The 17,178-nt window shown below is 39.6% G+C and overlaps 1 protein-coding gene across 3 annotated transcripts in view; it reads right to left on the bottom strand.

The window, feature by feature from the left end:
- Positions 1–17,178, bottom strand: part of lrguk (leucine-rich repeats and guanylate kinase domain containing) — a 140,315-nt gene that overhangs the window by 6,379 nt on the left and 116,758 nt on the right. For all 3 annotated transcript variants that reach the window (XM_072241140.1, XM_072241137.1, XM_072241139.1), the window contains 4 exons: positions 12,700–12,819; positions 8,941–9,092; positions 5,156–5,244; positions 1,688–1,801 (listed from right to left, as the gene is read on the bottom strand). In XM_072241140.1, the coding sequence (XP_072097241.1) occupies positions 1,688–1,801; positions 5,156–5,244; positions 8,941–9,092; positions 12,700–12,819 (475 nt within the window). The remainder of the gene's footprint in view (positions 1–1,687; positions 1,802–5,155; positions 5,245–8,940; positions 9,093–12,699; positions 12,820–17,178) is intronic.

Here is a 17,178-nt window from a genome sequence, read left to right as displayed (position 1 = left end):
TCCAACTGCTGGAGAGTCAGTATCCTGGCAAAATCTACACCATGAAGACAAAAGAACACTCCAAGCAACTCCGCAAAAAGGTCATTGAAAAGCACAAATCAGGAGATGGACACAAGAAAATTTCCAAGTCAATGAATATCCCTTGGCGTACAGTTAAGTCAGTCATCAAAAAAATGGAAACAGTATGGCACAGCTGTAAATCTGCCTGGACCAGGCTGTCCTCAAAAACAGAGTGACTGTTCAAGAAGGGGACTAGTGAGGGAGTTCCACCAAGAGACTTATGACAACACTGTTACAAGCTTCAGTGGCTGAGATGGGAGAGACTGCACATACAACAACTGTTGCCTGGTGCTTCACCAGTCGCAGCTTTATGGGAGAGTGGCAAAGGAAAGCCACAGTTGAAAGAAAGCTCACATGAAATCTCTGCTAGTGTTTGCCAGAAGGTGTGTGGAAAACTCTGAAGTCAGCTGAAAAAAGGTTCTGTGATCTGATGAAACTAAAATTGAGCTTTTTGACCATCAGACACCGCACATCATCAAAAACACCATCCCTACTGTGAAGCATCGTGATGGCTGTATCATGCTGTGGGGATGCTTCACTGCATCAGGCCCTGGAAAGCTTGTGAAGGTAAAAAGTAAAATGAATGCAGCAAAATACAGGGAAATCCTGGAGGAAAACCTGATGCAGTCTGCAAGAGAACTGCGATTTGGGAGAAGATTTGTTTACCAGCAAGACAACGACAAAAGCATAAAGCCAAAGCTTCTCAGGAATGACTTACAAACAACAAAGTTAATGTGTTGGATTCACCAAGTCAGAGTCCAGACCTCAATCCAATTGAGAATTTGTGGCTCGACTTGAAAAGGGCTGTTCACTCACAATCTCTATGCAATCTGACAGAGCTTTGAGTAGTTTTGTAAAGAAGAATGGGGAAAAATTGCAGTGTCCAGATGTGCAAAGCTGATAGACCTATCCACAAAGATTCAATGCTGTAATTGTTGCCAAAAGTACATCTACTGACTTGAAGGAGGTAATTATGCAATCAATTATTGTGTGTTTAAGAATTGTAATAAGTTTAGACCAATTTGTAGAAATTTGTTTTCACTTTAACATGAAAGTGTCTTTTCTGTCAATCAGTGTCAAAAAAGCCAAATTAAATTCACTGTGATTCAGTGTTGTAAAACGATAAAACATGAAAACTTCCAAAGGGGGTAAATGTTTTTTTCTAGGCGCTGTATTTTACTGTAGAGTTTTTTTTTTGCGCTGCATCGGATGCAGGGTAACAAATATTTTGTCGTCTTTACATTTGCATTTTGGAAATGACTTAAACAATCTTGAATCTTAAATCTTAAGAACATTGACTTTCATGGCCTTAGAGTGTAACTTGAATTTGTTTTAAGAAGTATTGTGAACTAAGACTTATTTTTTTAAAAGCTAATTTTATTAACATTTAAAACAGATTTACACAGAGCACCTCAGCCCAATTGTCATGCTGTAGGGTACATATAGAAAATGCTAAATTGAATCTTCTAGCAAATATAATCTATTTTACAGACATTATGTTATTTAAAGCATTGTAACACCAATGATACCATGCCCAATGAATGAATTGACTGTGTGAATGTGGTAAGCAAAACAGAGTCATGGTGTCTCCTAAAAAAAGCTGAAAAATTATGAGGAATAAACATACCTGGATGAAGAAAACAAATTCAGATCCTGACTAATGTCACTTGCATTAGGCCTAATGGAGGTGTGGAATGATAGTTTTGATACATCATAACTCTTCAAATCGTTTGTTCGAGCCCTGTAGAAAAGGTATTAATAACTAAATAAGTTTCTTCCAAGATAAAAGTGGATCAAAATTTGTTGCTCTAATCCATTCCTTTCCCTACTTTTCCATTCATTTAGCTAATTAACTCGATCCTTTCATAATCATAAAATTAATATCTGATGGATCATTTTCGCCCCAGAAAGCTGATTTTAGTTTCTATCTGTTTGGTCCTTTATTTGAATATGTAATATGTAATACAAGGCAGAAGAACACATGGTACTCCATCAACCAAGGCACTAATCAAAGAGCACTTGTCTAGTCTAACCACTCAAGGACATTGTCAAAAACAGAAGAACAGATTAACAATGAATTAACAAAGAGAAAGAATGTTGTTGTTGTAGGTTACTGAAAGCTATGTATGGATCGGTTAGGTCTACGCAAAAAGTAACAAGGTGAATTCAATCTTTGAGAAGTGTTAGGTAATGTATTTGAGAGTAGCAACAAGGTAAAGGATAATGAATGGTAAGATGTTAACGTAAGTCCCACTAATCCCTGAAGGTAGCAGGACCAATAGCAGCTTTAAACCTTAGCCAACCAGCCACTTAAATATTGCCGCTACAAGAGCAGGTCAAAAGGTGGGTATTCAGCTGTTATTAATCTGCCTGTGAATCTCTCAGAAGTTTTCTGCCATCTACAAAGCATTATGAGAGTTATGAGATAGCCTCCATTTACATGGAGAGGTGCATGTGTTATTTTATTTAAGAAAGCCTGCCATCAAAGTGGATAAAGTACACTGTTTGCCTGGCATCCTTATTAACACCTTAAATGTTCACCTATGGCCCATCAAAACTGATTTCAATCACCTCGGCTCTTATCATATCACCAAAGATCGTAAGATATAGGAGCAGAAGCAGGCCATTCGGCCCATCAAGTCTGCTCTGCCATTTAATCATGGTTGATCCAATTCTTCCAGTCATCCCCACTCCCCTGCTTTCACCCCATCCCCTTTGATGCCCTGGCTAATCAAGAACCTATCTATTTCTGCCTTAAATACATCCAATGACTTGGCCTCCACAGCCATTCATGGCAACAAATTCCACAGATCTACCATTCTCTGACTGAAGTAATTTCTCCGCATCTCAGTTCTAAATGGACGTCCTTCAATCCTGAAGTCATGCCCTCTTGTCCTAGAATCCCCTACCATGGGAAATAACTTTGCCATATCTTTGTTCAGGCCTTTTAACATTTAGAGTGTTTCTATGAGATCCCCCCTAATTCTCCTGAACTCCAGGGAATACAGCCCAAGAGCTGTCAGATGTTCCTCATACAGTAACCCTTTCATTCCTGGAATCATTCTTGTGAATCTTCTCTGGACCCTCTCCAGTGTCAGTATATCCTTCCTAAAATAAGGAGCCCAAAACTGCACACAATACTCCAAGTATGGGCTCACGAGTGCCTTATAGAGCCTCAACATCACATCCCTGCTCTTATATTCTATACCTCTAGAAATGAATGCCAACATTGCATTCACCTTCTTCACAACCGACTCAACCTGGAGGTTAACCTTTAGGGTATCTTGCACAAGGACTCCCAAGTCCCTTTGCATCTCTGCATTTTGAATTCTCTCCCCATCTAAATAATAGTCTGCCCATTTATCTCTTCCACCAAAGTGCGTGACTGTACACTTTCCAACATTGTATTTCATTTGTCACTTCTTTGCCCATTCCCCTAAACTATCTAAGTCTCTCTGCAGGCTCTCTGTTTCCTCAACACTACACACTCCCCCACCTATCTTTGTATCATTGGCAAATTTAGCCACAAATCCATCAATCGCATAGTCCAAATCATTGACGTACATCGTAAAAAGCAGCAGTCCCAACACCGGCTCCTGTGAAACTCCACTGGTAACCGGCAGCCAGCCAGAATAGGATCCCTTTATTCCCACTCTGTTTTCTGCCAACTAGCCAATGCTCCACCCACGCTAGTAACTTCCCTGTAATTCCATGGGCTCTTATCTTGCTAAGCAGCCTCAAGTGCGGCACCTTGTCAAAGGCCTTCTGAAAATCCAAGTACACCATGTCTACTGCATCTCCTTTGTCTACCCTGCTTGTAATTTCTGCTAAGAATTGCAGTAGGTTTGTCAGGCAGGATTTTCCTTTCAGGACTGGAGAGTTAACATTGTTGGTCGAGCATTTTTGAGTGGGGCAATGTTAGTTAAGGGAACAAGTAACTGGAAAGAGATATCTTAAAGGAGTTAACAAAAGAGGCTATATAGGTTGAACCACAGAACTAAACAAAAGGTGTGTTTGCATTGTTACAGAATACTATAGATTTCTAATGAGGCTTAGGGAGACAGAACTCAAGTGGTAACTTGGTTCCACCTTTGGGTGGAGTCAATTGTACATTACTGAGAAGTAATTTAGCTGAATTTTATTGGCAACAACCACTTGAAGGTAAATCCAACTTGGAGCCAAGGGGGCATTTCAGGAGGAGAATCAAATAAATGAGACTAAACAAAAAACCAGGTGAGATTAAAACCCTCGAGCTCTTTAGACAAAAGCAATAAAATGGACACTGAGAGCTTAATAGTGGAGAAACCCTGGAAGAATAAGGAGTGTCTAGAGGATGAAATTTAAAAGGAAAATAGAAAAGCAAAGAGAAGATATACTTACCTCTTGTTATACTCAAAGAAATTTAAGGAGTTCTACAAGTACAAAAATGTTAACAAAGGAGTTCACAAAACATATGAAATGTGATGCCAATGTCATAGGTAGGGCAATCAAGTGTGAAGTACTGGATAAGATAAAAAAGGGAAATATTGAGAGGTTTATCACATCTTTGGAAGTTCATAAATTGTTTGGCCTGGGTTAAGTACATTTCCGTTTGCTGGAATGATGTCAGTTTTGTTTTCAATTTCTAATATGCTCTGACTATAGGAAAGGTACCAAAGCAATGGAAGAAGGTATAAAATAAGTAATTACAGTCCAGTTCATTTATGGCTATTCATATGGAATTCTTTCTTAGGACAGTTCAAACCTTAAGTTAGAAAGACATGGATTAATCAGAGACAGTCGTGCAAGGCTACTGATGAGGTCCGATAAAGCCCACGATAGTCATAAAGTGGAATAATTGTTAATGGCTCAAAAGGTATTATCATTAGAGCTCAGTTCTCAGTAATTTTTATAATACGTATAAATGTTAAACCAAATGTGAGAGGGGTGGAGTTTTCAAATGATACAAAAATCAGTTAATGATGAGGGAAACGTGGTAGTTGGGGTCTGAAACCCATTCCCTGCATGTACAATAGTACAATGACATTTAAAGTTGCAGTTCTGGTCTATACATGGAGCTGAATCCCACATATCAGAGGAAGGGAGAGTTGGTCACCTTTTGAACAGGTAGGTGCCTCTATTTGGAGTTCTTCCCACCACAACCTCCCGTGCCTCCCTCTGGCGTTGCTGAATTGAATTTTTTTCCTAATTAACAAAGAAGAACAATTTTTAGACAAAATTAAGAATATTCTTAACTTTAAAAAAACTCAAATAATTGCTAAAAGTGAATGTAGGCACCCAATATTTGAAACAATTTTACTCCTGCAGATGTTACACCTGGCACAAAGGAGGATGGTAATGATGCAGGACAATGACATTTGTCAAAGACATTGCTACAGGAATTCTTTGTCTTAGACATTTAGTTCCACATCATCAGTTCTCTGTAATAATGTCAGATGTGATGATTTCACAGCATTCAATTCTACTTGCAACTACTCAAACAATGAGGTGGTTCTTCCATGCAACAAGACAAAGGCATTCAGACTTTATTATTTGACATTTATCAGTTAAACAGCCACACAAAATTAATTTCCATCTACAACTGCTTGACATTTACTAATATTACCTTTGTCAAATCCACTAAGATCAACAACTTAGATATCACCGCTCTTCATCTATTTCTATCTCAGGTACTTCAGCCTCTGGCTTAATTTACTCCTTATGAATTTGATTTTATTGTCTCTTCAGAAGAGAGAAAGTAAGAACGATGCAGCATTTCAGCAGATATGTTGAAATGACATTGGAAATCTATTTAGAGTGTATCCATGATCTGATCTAATTGACCTTCAGAACATGTCCCACAGTTTAGAAGCCTATTCGTGCTCCTATAGTCCAATCTTTGCTTCAGGACACCACAACATTTAATTTAAGTGCATATCTGATCCTTATTGTTGCATTACATCATTTTATTTTCTACCATTCACAGTGGCATTGATGGTCACAAATAACTGGATCTCATCTTTTGCCCAAAGAAGCTAGTCTTCACACTGAAAAAAAAATGCAGAAGCACTTAATGGTTGTAATGATGAATTGAAACACTTTTTTAGTTCATGAGGTGTGCGGTTTGATGGTGAAAGTTTGTCTGGTTACATGAATGAAATCCGCATCAGTGGTTCTTTAATGCAGACCCTAAAATCTAATGACAATAATTACTCATTTATTTGTTTAGCTTCTTTGTCAAAAAGACTTTAATTTCTCAGTGTGACAATAACGAGCTACCTTATGTGAGAAAGAGCAGCATGGTGTCTAACCTGGGAGATGTTGCGGATTGACTCAGTGGACAGGAGATTTAAGAATGTTGCTGACTTTCTGATTCACAAGAAGAATTATTCTGATTCCTGAGAAAATATGCATATTTTCTTACGGGTTCTTCTTCCAAAGCTAATGGGCAAAACCAGAGACTCTCTAAGCATAACTCATGGAATCATTCAATTAAAATTTCCAGATTTGTGTTCCCATCTAGCTAGGTTTCTCCAAAAGATCCTGGGTCACCTGGTGGAGCCTTATAATATGGCCTTTCTGTGGCATTTATCAAAAATACCAGACTGTCCAGAGGAATATTAACTGACTTGTGTATTTTTAAACAAATTTGACAAAGAAAGAAAAGCAGTATTAGGGACAAATTCTAAATGAAGTAATATCAAAATGAAGATCAAAAATTAACTTGTCAAAAGATCAATCCATAGAAAAATAATGCAAAAATTATTAAACAGGAGCGATCAATGCCTCCCGTCAGACTGTCTGTTGTTATCGTTGCACTATGTTCTGCCATAATTCAATCCAAAGTACTAAATGTTCATTACAAATTATGGACTGCATATCAAAATGTTTTTCAACTCTTATCCTAGTCCAAAAGAGATACAATTTATGAAACTGACTAACAGAAAGCAATAGGGGAATGAGAAAGAGAAGGATAAATGCATTAAGAGGAGGAATCCAGAGTGAGAGGTGGATCAGACATTACAGCAATAGAGACACAGAAGAAAACAGAAAAATCAGTTTATAACAAAGTGATTTAGGAGGAGAGTGATTGAAAAGCATAAATAGAGATAAATGACAGATAAAAAAAGGTGATTTGGTTGATAAGAAGTGTAATAGGAAAAAATACAGGAGGGAAAAATACAGGAGAAAAAGTAAACTGAAGCAGTGAAAAGAGGAAGGCATGAAATGAGAAAAATAAGAGAAAATTGATGAAAAAAGGAAGGGATGGAGAGGAAAGCGCAGTAATATTAAAAGAGTGTAGGCAAAGAATCAGGAAAAGTGACAGAGTAAAATGAAAGGAGAAAATGTAAGAGAAGGAGATGAAGCAAGCAACCTATTGAGGAGCTGGAAATAATGTGTTAATTTGAGAGAGAATTGAACAGACCCCGCCCTGCATCCCACCCTAACATTGCTAACCTTTTTGCCCATCTATACAAATCTCATTTGTCCAGATGGGATCCATATCCTTCACAGGATATTCAAATGTCATGTGTAACTTTCTTTTTATCCAACTCTACCAACTCCTCTAGTACAGAGTACCAAATATCAATCACTCTCTATGTAAAGGAACTCTAACCTCAAATACCCTTTAAAACTCCTTCCTATCATCTTCAATCTATGTCTTTTTTGTTTCTGACAACCCTTACCATAGGAAGAAAGATTATTTTACCCTGTTTAACTTACCAAACTGAATCACCTCATACTTGCCTGGATTTAATTCTGCTTGTCAGTGCTCTGCTCAATTTTCCATCTGATCGATATCCTACTACAGCCTCAAACAACATTTCTCACTATTCACAACACCACCAACTTTTGTGTCATCCATAAACCTATTAATCATATGTAATACATTCTCATTCAAGTCCTTAATATGTTTTGCAAACAACGAATGTCCCAGCAACAATCCCTGCAGTACACTATAGGTCACAAGTTTCCAACGAGAAAAACACCATTCCACTATTTCTCCCTTTCCCACCACTCATTCTTATTTGGTCTTTATCTTATTTAGAGATACAGTGTGAAACAGGCCCTTCTGGCACAATGGGTCACATCACCCAGCAACCCACCTATTTAACCCTAGCCTAATCACAGGACAATTTACATTTAACGTACGTCTTTGGACTGTTATAGAGCACCGGGAGGAAACCCACATGCTCGCGGGAAGAACATAGAAACTTCTTCAGAATCAAAATCAAATTTACTATCACTGATGTATGTCATGAAATTTGTTGTTTTGCAGCAGCAGTACATTACAATAAAAAACCTGCCGGAATTGAACTCCAACCCTCCATATCCCAAGCTGTAATAACATTTTGCTAACTGCTAACCTACCAAGGCACTCCAAATTTTGGATCTAGTTACCCAGTTGCCTTGGAATCTCTTGAGCCTCAACCTTCTGGACCAGCCTACTACATGGGACATTGTAAAATGGCTTACTAAAGTCCATATAGATAGCACTTACCTCCTTGTCTTCATCAATATTCTGAGATACCTCTTTAAAAACTCAATTCAAAATGCGAAGCAGGATTTCTTTTGTACAATGAGAATCCCTGGCTTTTTCAAATGCACAAAAATCTGATACCTTTGGATTTTCTCCAATAATTTGCTGATTTGTGATTTAATAAGGCTCTTAGACTTAAAGATTTTTGAAAAATTGGTGGGCAGCTTGAAAAAATGTTAGTTTCTTATGACCTCGGTGACACTCCCAACCATTGCGACCATGCCAGGTCTCAGAACAATCATGTCAATTCCATTCCCTCACTTAAATCAGTTCACATTTTAACTACTACATTAAGTTAACTTGGGAAATGAATAGACAGTAATTACTTTAGTGTTAAAAAAAAACTTCTTGCTTCTTACCAAGGTTGATCTTTCTGCTGAAAGTCTAGCCTGTATTCTGGAAGAATAATTTCTGTTGGAAGACTGCACTGATTCAGTAGGAAATCCAATGTTCCATGAAATTGAACTCCAATTTCGTTTACTTTCATTAGATGGTATGCTGTTTGTCAAACCTGCACAACAGCAAATGTATTTTTTTTTTTAGCTCAAATGATACTGCACTAAATGTTACAACAATAGGAAGTAGGGACATAATATTAGCATAATTATGTCATTATAATCTGGAGATGAGTTCAAACTAAATGGAGTTAAATAACACCTGGAATACATTCAATAAAGCTGACAATGAAACTAAACCTATTCACATGTGACATTTTGAGATTGTAGTGTGCAGCCTTATATTATTTTGGGTTATACATGACCACTAGTCCAAAGGCAATGCAGCTCCTAATAGCCCATGAACATCCCAGGACAGATGGGTTGAAGTGTGTTTATTTTAATGCTAGAAGTATTATGGATGAGGGTGATGAATTTGGAGTACCGATCAGATCTTGATCAGAATTATGATGCTGTGACCATCATAAACACTTGGTTAAAAGTGCAACAGGATCAGATGCTTAATGTTCCAGGTCTTCTTCTTCTTCAGCCCATCATCCTTACTGGTGCATAGGCTACTGTAAGAAGAGTCCTCTGTCCTGGGTCAGTCTTTCAAGTCCAGGTGCAGCCCATCTATATGTGTACTAGCCAAAGATCCTTCCCTTTCCTGGAATAAGCTGCTTGTTGCTTCTGTTGGTGTTCCTCTAGCACTAGGTTTATATGGGGTGGCAGCTGGGCTTGGGACCATCTATGACAGAGTTTTCAGGGTTTTGATGTTTTAGAACAGATGGGGGGTGGTGTGGAGTTTCAATATTAAGCGTAGACGATGCCATAGTTTCACTCTGCACTGAGAGGGGACATAATTGAGGGTTCATCTACTGCATTTATGTGAGCAAAACTCAAAAATAAGAAAGGTGCAAGCCTGCCCAATACCTACCTGGATATTGAGGAACAGATATGTGGGGAAAGATGCAGAAACAACAGGGTTACTGTGGGTGACTTCACAGTTTGGATTGGGACGTCTTTAGTGCAAAGAACTTTAGGTAGAGCAGGACTTGTTAGATGTGTCCAACAGGCTTTCATAAATAAGTATGGAGGTAGTCCAACTACAGTATGAGGAGTCATACTGGACCTGCTATTGGGAAATCAGCCTGGCCAGATAACTGATCTTCCAGTGAGACAACAGTTAAGGAACAGTCCTTAAATTTAAAATAGCTAAGTATGGACCTTGCAAGGCAGTACTGGCAGAGCAAATTACAAGTATATTAATCAGGAACTAGGGAGAATTAATTGGGAACTGCTGTTTTGGGTATGTCCATACCTGTCATGTGGAGGGTGTTAAAAAATCAACTGCACAAAGTACAAAACAAGTATGTTCCAGTAAGAAGAGGACAAGCATGGGAAGTAAGGAAATGTTGGATGAAGAGAGAGTGGTGGTAAATTTAGTCAAGAAGTAAAAGGAAACATGTAAGGTTCAGGAAACTAAAATCAAACAGTGAACATGAAGATTATAAAGAAGCTAGAAAGGAACTTAAGGGAATTAGGAAAGATAGGAGGGACAATGAAAGTTCATTGGTAAGTAGGATTAATGAGAATCCCAATTCCTGTTTAAGAAGACTGTATTGAAGTTGTGCGACAGCTTACTGGTAGTTCAAAAAGCAAGAAATATGACTAAGAACATTAATAACACTTTTTCTGAAGTAAATTGTGGCAAACTATCACCACAAACAATGAAGAGGCGAGCGGAGGTGAAGCTGACTCGAGGGATGAGCCATGCTGATGCATTGTAAAGTTGAAGCATAACGCGTTAGAAATGTTTTCAGAGACAGAGATGGTGTCCCTGTCAGATGAAGTTGGAGCGAGCAATTTAGAGAGGAGTCGAGGTGGAGGAGTTTCAATGCCCATCCACAAACTGGGTACGAGGTCAAAACGGCTTTGGTGTGGGTGGTGAGGTCTAGGTCTGAATTGACTCACTCGGCAGTGAGGTCTGGGCTCAGAGTGTATTGCTGCAGCGGGGCCCAGAACCTAGTGTGTGGTACTACCCGGTGTTTGGGTGATTTAAATGTTGGCCCAAATAGACTAGAAAGGCAGGGTGTCGGGAATGGAGGCAAGGGCTGGGCTGATTTCGCTAGCTCTTCCACTATGTTCATTTCACATTTCATGGCGCTGAGGCTGTGAGACCACTCCTGCTGTAACACACTTCACGTCTGCAAGTTTAACAGCAATTTGCCCACTGTATGATGAGCTGAGACCGAGGCTTTGGGCCTACTCTGGGGATTCTGGGGTCTATAAACTCAACTTGATTCAGAATACTGTTGTTTGCTTCCATTATTTGTATGATTTGTGTTTTTTCTCTTTCTCTAGGCATTGGGTGTTGGTCTCTTTTAATTGGGTTCTTTCAGGTTTTTTGCTTTGTGGCTGCCTGCAAGCAGGTTGTATAATTTATACATACCTTGATAATAAATGTACTTTGTGTTCTATACATAGACCAAAAGCAAGAGTATAACCAGAGAGACAGAAGGACCACCCAGGGATAAAGGAGGGAACATGTACCCCGAGGCAGGGAATGTGGGCAAGGTCCTAACTGAGTATTGTGTGTTGGAGAAGGATGTGGAGGATAGTGAAGTCAGTGTGGAATATGCTAATATGCGAGGGCACTTTGAGATGAAGGAAGAGATGGTATTGGGTTTCTTGATGAATATTAAGGTAAATAAGTCCCCAAGGCTTTATTGGTTTCTTGATGGGATATATCACATGTTATTGAGGATAGACAAGAGATGAAATTGATGGGGCTTTGACCAAGACTTTTGTGTCCTCTCTAGCCATAAGTGAGGTCCCAGAGGATGTTGCTGTGAAGGTTGACCTGTGAAAGAAAACTTATTCAGGTTGGTGCTTGTGGAAACACACAACAGAGAAAAAAATAAGTATGATAGTTATTGTTTTGAGGTGTCATTTGCAAGTGATATCCCTCACTACAGCTAGAGCAAAGTTGCAATCCAACAAAACAACTATAGCCTGAAAATAAGCAATACCAGCAATTAAAGCTTACAGATCAGAAATAGGACATATTCTTGGTGCTTTACCTAAATCATTCCTCAGCTATTTCTTGAAGAAGTTGGTTAACAGCACATAACATTACCAAAAATAAAAGGAAACCATATATTACATGTGTTTCCATATATTTTCTATTTCTGAGCAAAGACAAGCCAATGCGCTATGATGGTTATGCTACAATAGTTATGTGTTGTTTGAACAAAGGCACTGTCATGGAAAGGTTGAAAGGAGGAGGCTAGGAATGATTGATATTTTAGTTTTATTTAACTACTTTTGATGATTGGGAAAAAATCTACAAAGCGTTCCTTTCCTTGTGATGATATATTAATCATATTAGAAAAATGCTAACTGAAGCTTTTTGGCAAAAAGTCCTATATAGACCACACAACCATAAAAACCTTTGCCTCAAGGATAGCATGCAGCCTAAATTGTCTCACTGAATAACATTCAGTGTTACACAATGATTGATGATACCATTTATGCCTCACAAGAATAATCTTCAAACCAAACATTACATCACTGGACAGTACTGCTGGGATTCAAAACTGATATTGCAGAAGAACAGACTCATTAATTCATCACTAAAAACTTAGTTATTTATCCACATTCTGATATCTGACTCAAACTCACCAGACATCTGCCACTTTTCTACTTCCATGGTTCTGGTACTGTTGACGCTTGTTTGATCATTGAGGCTCAGATACTCCTTTATCAGTTGGCTGAGCTGTGTGTATGTATCTGTAAGTTCATCTATGCATAAAGATAACACAAAATAATGGTAGATACCATTACTTAAATTCTTTGAGGACTCTGTCATAATCTGTGCACCTAAAATTAAATATTTAATAACATTTGTGTGTTTCACAAGTCACATTTCTAACAGGTGCCCAGTGGCTTGACATCTATCATCATAAAGTGCTTCAAGAGGCTGGTCAAGGCATCCATTAATTCCAGTCTCTCAGGCAATCTCAACCCACCACAACTACTATCTAAACAGATCCACAGCAGACTCCATCTTCTTGGCCCTGGACACCATGGTAGCACAATGCTATTTCGGCTCGGGGGTGTCAGAGTTCGAAGTTCAATCCCAGCATCCTCTGTAAGGGTTTCCTCCCACAGTCTAAAGATGTACCAGTTAGTAAGGTTAATTGGTTATGATAAGTTGTCCCGTGATTAGGCTAGGGTTAAACTGGGGGGTTGGGTGTTGCTGGGTGTGTGTCTCGAAGAGCCGGAAGGGCCTATACTGTGCTGTATCTCTAAATAAATAAATAAATCATATCTTGAGCATCTAAAGAGTGAAGAAACTACATCAAGTTACTGTTTAACTATAGCTCAGCCTTCAATACCATAATTTGAAGCAAACTGACCTCCAACTCCTGCACCTCGGATCCAACAACTCTCTTTGCAACTCAATCCTTGACCTCATGACCAACCAACCTAAATCAAAAAGGAGAGGCAGCAACACATTTACCCTCAACACCAATGTCTCATAAGGTTGCATCCTCAGCCTACTTCCCTCTGAATACACTCACAACAGCATTGCCCCTTTCTGCTTTGACCCTATCAACTAGTTTGCAGATGACAGCACTGTAATGGGCTGAAACTCAAATAACAATAAGTCAGAGTACAGGAAGGAGAGAGAGTAAATGTAAAAGTAACATGATATGAAGCATACTTTCCCTCATTGTCAGCAAAACGAAAGAGCTGCTTACTTCCTTCATGCACATGCCCTGTTTAGATTAACAACACTGTCAAGAAGAGTGAACATCACCCATAACCATAGACGCCATGACCAAGAAAGTGTTCCAGCAGCTCTACGTCTTCGTAGCCTATGACCATCAGGCTTCTGAACCAGTGTGGATAGCTCTACCTCTTCGTAGCCTATGACCATCAGGCTTCTGAACCAGTGTGGATAGCTACAATCACCACTACTTTGAACTGATTCTACGACATACAAACTCACTTTCAAGGACTCTTTACAAAGCTTGTACTCAGTATTAATTTTTCTATTTGCACAGTTGGTCATCTTTTCCACATTGGCTGTTTGTCTGTTTATGTATAGTTTTAATTGGAAACTATACATTTGTTCTGCAAAAAAATTAATCTCACGGTGGTATATGGTAACATATATGCACTTTCAAAATAAGTATACTTTGAACTTCCTTAGAAGGCTAAATACATCTGGAGTGTCCCTTTTGACCTTCACCAATTTTAATTAGCAATTTTAAAAGCATCAATATGGATGCATCACAAACTGGTATACCAACTGCTATGCCAGAGACAGCAAGAAACTACGGTTGTGGACACAGCTTAGCATATCAGGAAAAAAAACAGCCTCCCTTCCACTTCTTGCTGCCTTGGTAAAGCAGCCAACATAAGCAAAGACACCATCCTCACACTTACTCTCCTCTCCCCCCCACACAAATAAGACCATAAAAGATGGGACAGAATTAGCTATTCAGCCCATTGAGTCATCTCCTCCATTTGATAATGGCTGATTTATTTCCCTTCTCAAACCCATTCTCCTGCCTACTCCCCACAACCATTGACCTGCCCCCAAATGAGGCAGAAGATACAAAAACATGAAAGCTTGTTCCTCCAGGCTCAAGGATAGCTCCTGTTGTTATAAGACTACTGAACAGTCTCCTTTTATGGTGAGGTGGACTCTTGACCTCAAAACCTACTCATTGTGGCCTTGCACTTCATTGTCCACCTGCACTGTAATTACTCTGCGACAGTAATTTGTTATTATGTGTTCTGTTATTGTTTTTCCCTTGTACTACTCCCTTGTTGGGCACGTGGCCAAGTGGTTAAGGCGTTCGTCTAGTGATCGCTAGTTCGAGCCTCAGCTGTGGCAGCATGTTTGTGCCCTTGAGTAAGGCACTTAACCACACATTGCTCTAGTCTGTACGAGGAGTGGCACCCCACGTAGACTTACAATCTGAGCCCTATAAGGCATGAAAATGCCCGTTGCAGGCCTCCCATGGTCTGAGTCGACGTTCCCTCCCTTCCCCCTTGTACTACCTCAGTGTACTGCTGTGATCAAAAGGTCAGTATGAATGTCATGCAAGACAAAGATTTTCACTGATCCTTGAATATGTGACACTAATAAACCAATTTACGTACTTCACTTTTTGAAATAGATTTTCTGTCTTATAAGAATAAACATTTACCATGTGACCCTTTTCCTCCAAGAGGACCACACCCATGTAGTTTGGAGGCTTGCATGCTTCAATGACCCAGAGAGCTAATGTTGGATGGAATCAGGCTTTTATGCTTTGGCTCTTGGTAGAGTCACCTATGTCAAACAGATCAAAGGGTAGAGGCCAGACTAAGAGTGGTCCACTGGTTCTCCAGGTTCAGAGGTTCAGCTCAGGGCTAACCACCCTGACTGGTGAAAGAAATTGCTATGAAAACAGCAATGAAGAATACTTTTACATCTGTGTGCAGCAGTATTCCAGAGTCCCCAAGCAGGACCTGCGTGACCCACAGCACGAAGACCAAGCTACTGACATGATGAAGGAAGTCCTGAACACCACCAGAGGTAAAGGACCTTCATTGCTGCCCTAAATGTCAGCAGCGTAAAGGGCAGTCAGAAAGTATGTGACTCTTTGAGATTTTCATTTTTGATAGTAGTTAGCTGTGAAGAGAGAAATAAGGCTAAAGGTAGGAACCTGATCCTATTTTACAAAAAATAATGAACTTTGTCATTGCATTGGAGGTGACTATGTACTTATGCAAGTATAATTTCAAAGAATTAGAGAATGTTATAATGAAGTTATTAAGCAATACAGCACAGATACAGGCACTTTGGCCCAATCAGTCCATGCCAGCCACATTGTCGAACCACCTAGTCCCAATTTCTTGCATTGCACCCACACCCCTCAAAGCCTCACTCAGCCCCTTTGATCATTGAGATGAAACCAGTGCAAGAGGTTGTTGGTGACGCAGCACAAAGTTTAAAAAAAGCTCAACAGCTTTCAGTTTTCTTTCAGCTGGCTGAAATCAGTGCGGGGCCAATAAAAAGAAAGGAGGTGTAAAGGACACGGCCATGTTGGAGTGGGGCAATATTAGAGTGGTCTGCCTTTGGCACAATAGGGTCAGGTGAGAACAGCCTTGGGCAAGTACAGGCAGAGGTTCTAAGTAAGAAAGTTTCTAGCAATTTTTAAGAAATCTGTTAGTGCATAGCTAGTCTGCTGAGAATGGATCCAGAGGTAGTAGTATGTTTCTTGTGGGAAACTTGGGAGACCTCCAGTCTCCCTGATAACTATATCTGAACAAAGTGCATTGAGCTACAGCTACTTAGTGACTATGTTAAGGAACTGGAGCTGCATCTTGAAAACCTTCAGCTCATATGGGAGAATAAGGAGGAGATAGAAAGGATCTACAAGGAGGTAGCCACCCTAAATTGCAAGAGGCAGGTACCTGGGTGACTGTCAGGAGAGGGAAAGTGCACAGGCAACAAGTGCAGAGTACTGCTGAGGCCACTCCCTTCAATAACATACTGCTTTGGATACTGTTCTGGGTGAACGACCTACGGGAGGGAAGCTGCAGTGACCAGACCTCTGGCACTGGGTCTGGCTCTGTGGCTCAGAGGGGAAGGGCAGTGAGGATTGCAGTAGTGATAGGAGGTTCCATAATTAGAGGAACAGAAAGCAGATTCTGTACATGTGAAAGTGACACCTGGATGGTATGTTGTCTCCCAGGTGCCAAGGTCAGAGATGTCCCTTAGGAGACAGTAAACATAATATGATAGAATTCACCCTGAGTTTGAGATGGATAAGATAAAAACAAATGTAACAGTATCACAGTGGAGTAAAGAAAATTACAGAGACATGTGAGAGGACATCATTATTAAGGATGAGGTTTCAGGGTACTTGGAGGCACATGATAAAATAGGCCAAAGTCAGTATGGCTTTCTAAAGGGGAAATTTTGCCTGACAAATCTGTTGAAATTCTTTGAGGAAATGACAAGCAGGATAGACAAAGGAAAATCAATTGATATTGTTCACAGGTATTTGGATTTTCAGAAGGTCTTTGACAAGGTGTTGCAAATAAGGCAGCTTAATAAGATAAGAGCCGATAGTATTACAGGAAAGGTACAAGAGA

The sequence above is a fragment of the Mobula birostris genome, chromosome 23, assembly GCF_030028105.1.
Source record: "Mobula birostris isolate sMobBir1 chromosome 23, sMobBir1.hap1, whole genome shotgun sequence".
NCBI lineage: Eukaryota > Metazoa > Chordata > Chondrichthyes > Myliobatiformes > Myliobatidae > Mobula > Mobula birostris.
The sequence above is the reverse complement of the archived record's forward strand: the minus strand, read 5'-3'. Positions and strand labels throughout refer to the sequence as shown.